Source organism: Oryctolagus cuniculus, chromosome 6 (genome assembly GCF_051225735.1).
Source record: "Oryctolagus cuniculus isolate XC-2025 breed Fujian yellow rabbit chromosome 6, ASM5122573v1, whole genome shotgun sequence".
Taxonomy (NCBI): Eukaryota; Metazoa; Chordata; class Mammalia; order Lagomorpha; family Leporidae; genus Oryctolagus; species Oryctolagus cuniculus.
This window is the reverse complement of record NC_142872.1, coordinates 2691912-2701741: the sequence shown is the minus strand read 5'-3', so window position 1 is coordinate 2701741 and position 9830 is coordinate 2691912. Positions and strand designations below refer to the sequence as shown.

Sequence of the window (9830 nt, the reverse complement as noted above, 5' to 3'; positions counted from 1 at the left end):
CCATCTGCTTGCCTGTGTGGTTACTTGGTGTTAAGTTTGTATCTGTAAGTACTGCAACATATGGGCCCGGCAGTTGGCAAGGCCACTAAGACATTGCTTGGGATGCCCACATCCTGTATCAGAGTTCCTGGCTACTGAGCTTCTAGTCCAGCTTCCTGATAACATGCAGATGACAGCTTAGGCATTATCGTCCTTGCCACCCACACGAGAGACCCCAGTCGAGTCCTGGGCTCCTGGCTTTGGCCTGACCCAGCACTGTCTGTTACAGGAATTTGGGGAGTGGACCAGTATATGGATGATCCCTGTTTTCATCTTTCAACTTTAAGAAAAAAATTAAACATTCAATGAGAATCAAAATAAGAGATATGTGGCTAGGATTAGCCCTCTACTGGAGATTTCATAGAAACCAAACTTTTTATTATTTCTGTAACTTATGATTTTGTATAAGGTCAAAGCCAAACACACTATATATAAAACGTTCCTCTTTGGAAAACAGTTATTTCAAGTTTGCACTATATAGAGGAAATAAAATCAGACAATTGAGCAAAAGTATCAACATATACATTTTGGATCTTAACATACTAGATACAATTATATGTTATATAGTCTATCATTATCAAGGCTATATTACACTTGTATTTTAAAAATAGAAAATTGTATTACCAATAAAAATTTCCAACAAGAAGAAAACAAGATGACCCATCGACAAACTGCACCAGTAAATTAAAGCAAATGCATCATCTGAATTTAAGACTAGTGTTAGGGTTTTGTGTACAATTTATATTATGCACATTTTCCCCTTGGGAGAGAATTATAGTAAGGACTCCAGAGAGAACACTCTTGCCTTCTTCAAAAGTCTACATTATGACCAACTGAATAGTGGGGACACAGTCAATCAATCTAACACACATTGAAAAAAATCTAAGTTATACAAGTGACACATTTTTAATTTATGTCTTACAGATACTAAAAGTTGTATTACTATGGGGTACCATGTGATGTTTCAATCCATGTATTCCTTGTGTAACAGCCACAGCCAAATCACAGTGAGCATTTCTATCTCTTTCCTCAGTAAAAACACTGGAAATAGGTTTTGAGCTTTTTTGAATTATACATTTTTATTTTCTGTAATGGCCTACAGTAAGATAAAGTATTTTCTAAGAATTTAATTGCCAAACCTAAGTAAAAAAATAAAATGTTGGTGCAGGCACTGTGGCATGTCAGGTAAATCCACTGCCTGTAACACTAGCATCCTAGACAGGTGTCAGCTCATGTTCCAACTGCTCCACTTCCAATCCAGCTCCCTGCTAATGGCCTGGGAAAAGCAGCAGGAGATGACTCGAGTAGTTGAGCCCCTGCCACCCACCTGAGAAACTCAGATGAAGCTCCTGGCTCCTGGCTTTGGCCTGGTTCTGCCCCATTGTTGCAGCCCTCTGAGGAGTGAACCAGCATATGGAAGGTCTCTCTCTATCTCTCTCTCTCTCTCCCTCCCCATCCTTCTCTCCCCCTCTTTCTCTGTAACTCTGGCTTTCAAATAAATAAATAAATTTTTTTAAAAGAATAAAATGTTATTGATATTACTATAATCAAAGTAATCAGTCCTCCAAAATATGACTATACCATCAACCTTTTATAAATTTCCATTGTTCATGGAAGATACGAAAATGTTAGCATTTTATGTGTTCCACACACCTATATTGTGAACGCAACATGTCACCCACATGGACACCTGAGTTGTGGAAATTGGCATCCAAAGTAATGGAAATTCAAAGTCATTTTAACCTGTAACTCCTAACTCAACTTTTTGGCAATACATTAATTAAATGACAAAACAATACAGATGATAGATAGACAGATAGATACAATGCAATTAATGAATCAAGGTGAGAGGAAAATAAGTGTATGTTGTAATATTTTAATTTTATATAATTTTAACTTTTCAAAATAAATTGGGAAAAATCAAACGAATATAAAAAATAACACAGGAAAAATCTGTGTTACCCTCACATCCCCTCTCAACTTCCATAGTTTTGTAGAAAAGCAACAACTCAACTTCATACTGCATTTCTTCTTGGAAACCTTCTCTTCCTAGCTAACCATGAAGGTGAGGCACATGGGCTGTACATATGTAGATTTCCTTATTTCTTTATTGATAATTGGAAGGTTTATAATTTCTCTTTGTGTTTTCACATCTGTGTATTTTATAAAATAGATTTTAACCTCTATTGTTTTTTTTTTTTTTTTGACAGGCAGAGTGGACAGTGAGAGAAAGGTCTTCCTTTTCCATTGGTTCACCCCGCAATGGCTGCTGTGGCCAGCACGCTGCGGCCAGCCAGCGCACTGCGCTGATCCAAAGCCAGGAGCCAGGTGCTTCTCCTGGTCTCCCATGCGGGTGCAGGGCCCAAGCACTTGGGCCATCCTCCACTGCACTCCCAGGCCACAGCAGAGAGCTGGACTGGAAGAGGAGCGACCAGGACAGAATCCAGCGCCCTGACCGGGACTAAAACCTGGTGTGCCGGCGCCGCGGGCCTAACCTCTATTGCTTCATATTTGACTTTACCCTGTGTGACTTTGGGAAATGTAAACAGATAACCTATCATAAAGGACGATGATGCACCTGTATGCCTTCTCTCCTATGCTCTCAAATTCTCACTTCCAGAACGGGACTGAAGTCTGCATGAGTAGGAGATCATGACAACCTTGCTTCAGAGAACATGCCTCTAAGGTCTGGCTTAAGCAAAGTGAGATGTTTTATTCTGCTTCCGCACGGAAGAGTGCAGAGGTGAAAGGCCAGCTAGCAACACTGGCAGGCAGCAAGGCCCCCCTAGGTTTCTTTCCTGTGTTCTCACCACTTGGGTCCCAGCCCCCAGAATCAAAGTGAGTCCTGTTGTTCCAACCATTCAGGCCACATCTCAGGTCCACCTTGCAGTAGTGTAGTTTATGTTGCACCAAAATAAAATTATCTTTTAATTTCATTTTCCACATACTTTTCAATAATATTTATTTATTTATTTTAAAGGCAGCATGATACAGAGGAAGGGAGAGAGAGAGGGAGATCTTCCACCTACTGGTTCACTCTCCCATTGCCCACAACTCCATGTGGGTCTCCCATGTGGGTGACAAAGACCCAACCACCAGGGTCACCATCTGCTGCCTCCCAGGTGGTCAGCAGGAACCTGGACTGGAAGCACAGAATACCCAGGACTTGAATCAAGCACTCCAGTGTGGCACGTGGGCAGCCCAAGCAGTGGTTTAACCCACTCTGCCACCATGCCCACTCCTCCACAAACTTCCTTGAAGTACCCTTGCATTTGCCTTTACTAATGAGCTTTATACTTTCATACTTTAGTGTCTTTTTGTTTCAACTTGAAGAACTGCCTTTAGCATTTCTCCTAAGGCCACTCTGATGAACTCCTTCAGCCTGAGCTTGCACTGGAGTGCCCCAGCTCTCCTTCATCTCTGAAAGATGCTTTCAGGGTATAGTTGCCATTTTTAGCATTTGGATGTGTCTTTTGACTCCCTCTGGACTTTCAAGGTTTCTGCTACAAAGTCTGATAGCAGCTTTAAAGGAGATCCTTTATATGTGGTAATTTTCTCCTTGACTTCTGGCATTCTTTTATAATACTCAGAGCTTCCTTTTGTGGAATCCAGTGACCTTCCTGAATCTGGAAATCCATAACCCTCTTCACGTGAAAGTTCTCAGATGCTATTTTTTTTAAACAGGCATGTCATTTTCTCTCTTTTCCTTCTGGTACTTACATAATTCATGTAATTTATGCTCTATTACAGGTCTCGTATACTTTCTTGACTGTTTTTCAATCTTTTATTTCTTTTCACCTCCACTTGGATAGTTACAGATTGCCTTTCTTTGAGTCTGATAATTTTTTTCTTCCCTTGGACCAAAAATGTACCACTGAAACTCGCTCCTGGGTTTTTCAGTTCTTTCACTGTATTCTTTTCCTCTAGGATTTCTGACTGGTTCTTTCTTATGATTTCTAATTCTTCATTTTCATTTTATCCATGCATTGTTTTCTTAGTTTAATTTAGTGACTATCTAGTGATTCCTCCCTTGCTTGAGAATCTGCTCTGGACATCTCCAGACAGGACTGGGCAGAACCAGCGCCAGACCACAGCAGGGAGGGACTGAGATCAAGTTTCAGGGCTGTTTCAGAATCTGCTATGGTACCAATATTGGGAAGTCACATAATTAACTTTTCACTGCTAACTTAAAATCAGTATTTTGTCCTTGTAAATAGAAGGTAGAGATTTCATCAACTCACAGTCCTTTCCTCCCTCTTTTTATCTCATTTGTCTTGTGTGTTTGCACATTTATCTGCTATAAACCCCATGACACTGTTTTATTAGTTTTGTGTTTTAACATCAAATCTATTTTAAATAACTACAGCAAAATGAGTCTGTCTAGCATTCTGTTACCCTTCATTCTTCCTGAGAGTCTACATTTCTGGTCTCCTTCCTCTCGACTAAAAAGTTCAATATTTAACAACTCTTTTAGAGCAAGCGTTCTGGCGATGAAGCCCCTTAGCTCCATCTGCAGAAGTTTCATTTCACTCCCAGAGCTACAGGACACTTGCACGGGCAAGGGATTCTGGGTATCCATTTTTCCCAGGGCTGTGAACACTTTGTGTCACCTCCTCAGTGCCCGCTGCTTCCTAACGAGGACCCAGGGTTTCGAATCACCATTGGCCCTCATGTCGTCTCTACTGTATTTCTGGTGGCTCCAGGATCCCTTCTTCACCCCTTTTTAATAAAAACAAATATGAAACATCCACAATGGCTGCACCAAGCATTTCCCATTTCTCTGCCGCCTCTGTGGCTGCCCTAGGGGAGCCCCAGACCTGCTTCTCATGTGCCTTCCAGTTTTCTGAGATTCCTCCAATGTGTCACCTTGAAGCTGCAAATTTTATTTTACTTAAATTAAGATTGTGCTTATTGAACTTGCTATGCATTTGGAATTGTTTCTATCATCTGTTTCAAGATTGTAATCTCTCTCTTGGCTGTCAATTCTTTCATGAGATGCCCACCTGACCTGTGAGGTATACATTTTTCATTACACCTGGCTAGCATGCTTGCTGCTTCTCTCTATCTTACATCTTAATTCTTCCTTGCTCAAAGACAAGATCCTCTGAGCAGCTGTCTCCCATAATATACTTGGTGAGCCAGGTAGGGGAGAATGAGAGTAGTGATGGGAAATGGATTCTCCATCTGTGGGGCTCTCCACCAGGGTCCACAGTTTGATCCCCAGGCCTTATAAAAGGGATGACTAATCTTTACCTGTAACAATACCTGGCCACAATATAGAGGACCAAACAGCACAGAGATTTATTTTGCCATGGGCACAGTAAATGGGCAGAATTCCCCTTTTCAAACCAAATTAAGGGATCAGGTAAGAATTTTTACCAATAACCTCAAAACTTATAGACAGGTTGTGTAAGGTGGTCACCACATTTGACCTTCCTTGGAAGGACACAGTTCGCATAGGCACTGACTTAACTCACAGGGAAAAGTGTCAGAACATGCCTGTGACTGTAGATTTCTAGCTCAGGACAGACCTGATGTTAGACGGAAACTTCAAAATTACTAGTGGGACTGAGCACCCCCTTCGCTGGCATCTCTAAGGCTGCCTCCATAGTCTACATTAAAAGAGACCAGAAGGAAGAGGAATGAGGTATACAGAAGGAGCAACATAAGGAGGGACAGCAGGCCTAGCTGACAGCTGCTTTACACAGTGATATCATTGAAAGGACCCAGTCAGGCCAGCCCACCCGCAGACAGAACCTGTCATCAATGTGGAAAGCCAGGGCATTGGCAAACAGCTGTTGTGACAAGACGCCAGCTTCTGAGGGGCGTGGTTTGCTCGGCCAAAAGCTGGGCCCTGGGACACAGAGCTGCCCTGGAGTCGAAGGTCTCCCAGGAAAGAACTGGAGACCCTATTGGCCCTCAGCTGAAAAATCCTGTTCCCCATGGCTCCCAAGCCAACTACCACTGAGGGGACAGAGCTTAAGGTCCTTGGTGACACAGCAAGTGGGACCATGGATCTCCATTTAAGGACAATAGATGCTACTCTGCCTACTTCCTACTTAGGCCAGCTCTCCTCCAAGCCCATCAGGTAATAGGAGTCAATGGGTTGCCTTCCTCAAGGAGATCCACACCTCCCTTGCAATGTCCCTTCAAGTACCCTATATGAAGAGGTAGTTGCGTCTGGGCCTCACACAGACCTGGCCAGCCGTAAACGCTTACTTGATTGTCATTCAGCCTAAAACCTCCCTCCTGTCAGTTCCTATTTGCTTTACATGGGTTAGAAAACAGGGTGTACAGCAACAGCCAACTGGGATGGTGCAGCCACGAGAGCTCACGACAATGCTACCTCCCCGGGCAGGCTTTCATGGAGAACTTAAATGACATATGTCTTGAGGGGGTGAGAAGATAATCTACTATGTTGATGACATGTTCCGTGGTTCCCCAACCTGAAGCTCTGGTCTTGGGTATTTAACTAACAGCCTTAACTTCCAAACAGAATGTGGCTACTGGTCATGCAGAGAAAGTACAACTCTTCCATCAGGAAGTAAACTGTTTAGGGTTCATCCTCACCTCTGGGGAGCAGGGACTGAGCCCAGAGAGGTTATAGGCCAGGCAGCAAATTCCTACTACTGCAACTTTAAGACAGCTCTGGGTATTTCCTAGACCAACAGGCTATGGATCCCTAGATCCAGGGGAATAACAATACTCCTATATCAGGCTCTCAAGAACAAGTTGGAACAGGGCCCTCTGCTTTACCCAGGTAAAGGCTGTCCTGACTTGGGCCCCCATCCTAGGGTGCTGACCCAGTCCTTTAGACGAGGCAGGCAGCTAGACATGCTAACTGCTGCCGAGGGGGTATGTATGCCATGCTCTAAGAATGGTTTTTGGGTCAAATGAGACAGCTACAAAACGATATTCACTGTTTGTTGGATGAGGCCAGGCCACTCCAGGACCAGGCTGAACAGAGCTAAAATTTCTGGACCAGCACTGGGTCATGGAAATCCTGGCTATTGCCTCTCCTTGGCCCCATAGCTCCCATCCTCTCAATGCTTATCTTTATACCATGTGTATTAAATGCAGTCACTTGTTTTGTATCTAACAGAATAAAAGCCTTCCAGTTCCAGATGGACATGAGACACAGCTCCAGCCTACCTCGTTGGACACTGCAACCAGCCCCGTGGACTGCCCAAGGTGATAATTTCCCAAGCCAACCCCAAACACCATTGGACAGGCAGCAAGAGAAGAACACCCATAACCAGCTCTATGCCCATGTGCCAGTTTGAAGAAAATACGTAAGACGGACCTTCACCCATGCTACCCCCTTGAGATTATGGGTTACTTCTCTTGGCAGGGGAGGGGGGATGTTAAGGTAGTTAGGGAGACATACACCTGGGTGTGTGACAGAGGCCAAAATAAAATGGGAATACTTGTGTGGATGGATGAGGGAAGCAATGTAGAAGCAAGCCTTGGGAGCAGATAAGTATTACATATCTAAAGTATTGCTCCTGCACAATAACCTTGTCTGGTGTCTTTTGTGTTGTGGAATAAGAGAAGAAACATAGAAGCAAACTCACATTTACTTAGGAAAAGTCTTCTCATTGTTCAATAACCAGGTTGGGTGGGTCCCACCATTCTCCCTGGGGACAGCTTTGGGGAAATCTCATAATACCCTGAACCAAGGGGGTTATTAGGTCTGTTATGAAGTTCTGGAAGGAATTTTAGCAACTCATGTCAAGGAAGCCCTCAACCCAGTGGACATCCCAGACAGGGACAGGGAGGACAAAACAAGGACACCACACCAAATCCATGAAAACCTGTGTCTGAATGCAGCCTGGGCATCTCTTTCCTGAGATGCCCGCAGGGCCTGTCAGGCCACTCTCTTCATTAAGCTTGGCTAGCATGCTTACTGCTTAAAACATACTTTCTCTATTTCTTTTTCCTTCTTTGCCCTAATTTTGGCTTGCTTTTTCAAATTTGCATTATATTCACTTTATTTTTAACAATTTTATTGTTACATGATTCACATTACACAGAATTCTATTTAAACTATGATAATTGAGTGTTTTTTCAATGTAGGCATAGACTTTTACACTCACAATTGGAATCCATCTTGGAACATTTTGTTACATAAAAGACCCCATGCCTTAACTGCTACTCCCATTTGCCAACTCCCAACACCCCCACTACCTATGTTGTCTTAGGACACTACTAACCTACATCACAGAGACACACTTACATACACACACATACACACACTCACACACATGCACACACATAGACATACATACACATACACACATATATACACTCTTACACACATACACACATATATACACTCACACATCACTCACACATGTACATGGCACACACCCTCACACATGCACATATGTAGACATGCACACATGTACATACACACATGTGCACACATACATTCTCTCACACATGTACATACACACACATGCACAAAATATTATCCACAACACAGCATTTTTCTGAGAGCTCCTTTCACCTCTGTGTTTCTCAGGCTGTAGATGATGGGGTTCAGCATGGGGGTGATAATCCCATAGAGCATAGAGATGAGCCTGTCCCTGGCAGGAGAGTGTCGGCTGGAGGAGCGGCGCATGTAGGTAAATATGGCCGTGCCATAGAACAAACAGACCACAAGGAGGTGGGATGCACATGTGGAGAAGGCTTTGCGCTTCCCTTCCACCGATTGGATCCTGAGGATGGAGGAGATGATGTAGATGTAAGAGATGAGGGTGGTCAGGAAGGCACTGATCCCAAAGATACCTCCTATCACCAAAGCAAGCATTTCTGCCATGTAGGTGGACGAGCATGAGAGGGCCACAATTTGTGGTATGTCACAGTAGTACTGGTCAACCAGATTGGACTTGCAGAAAGACAGCTGGAAGGTGGACATGGTGTGGATGAAGGAATTCAGAAACCCCGCTGCCCAGGTCCCAGATGACAGCTGGACACAGAGAACCTTGGTCATGAGGAGGGTGTAACGCAGTGGGAAGCAGATGGCCACATACCGGTCATAGGCCATGACAGCCAGCAGGAAGACCTCAGTCCCCATCAGGGCCACCAGGAAGTACAGCTGCAAAGCACACCCAATGAAAGAAATGCCACGCTCCTCGGTCAAGAGATTCTGCAGCATCTTGGGGACAGTGGTTGATGAGCAGAACATGTCTATGAGGGACAGATTTGCCAGGAAGTAGTACATGGGAGTGTGCAGCTTTTTTTCTGTTCCAATGGCCAGGAGAATGGCCCCATTTCCCACCAAGGTGATCTGGTAGATGATGGCAAAGACCACAAAGAGAGGGTAGCGCACCTCGGGCAAGTCGGAGAGCCCCATGAGGACAAACTGAGCCACCGTGCTAAGATTGTGGACGTCATCACCTCCACCTCTGAGGGCCTTTCTGCAAGGAAGGAAGGAAGGGGGGGAGGGAGAGAGGGAGGGAGAGAGAGGGTGGCAGGGGGGAAGGAGGGACGGAGGTGGGGAGGAAGGGAGGGGAGAGTGAGGGAGGAAAGAAGGAAGGAGACCAGCAAACGCTGATTAGGGTAAAAAAGCTTAGACATGATACCTTTGTGGAAGATGGTTGGTGTCTGGTTGAAGATAAATCTGTTAGCCTTGCTTTAGTTAGATTTCAGTATTAGAAACAATGAAAACACCTATGATATTCCATTGAATATCCATTTAGCTCCTCTTCAGGAGGAAACCCCTTGAGTAACCAAAGAGAGGTCTGAAAAATCCACTTTCTCAGTGAAACCAGGGCTGAGCGCCCGGC

At 44.1% G+C, this 9830-nt stretch overlaps 1 protein-coding gene across 1 annotated transcript; it reads right to left on the bottom strand.

Moving 5' to 3' along the window:
* Positions 1–2280: 2280 nt before the first annotated feature.
* Positions 2281–9475, bottom strand: LOC138850043 (olfactory receptor 5V1-like). The gene has a single exon (XM_089334628.1). The coding sequence runs from the start codon at positions 9395–9397 to the stop codon at positions 8510–8512; it is 888 nt and encodes a 295-aa protein (XP_089190754.1). The 5' UTR covers positions 9398–9475; the 3' UTR covers positions 2281–8509.
* Positions 9476–9830: the final 355 nt, after the last annotated feature.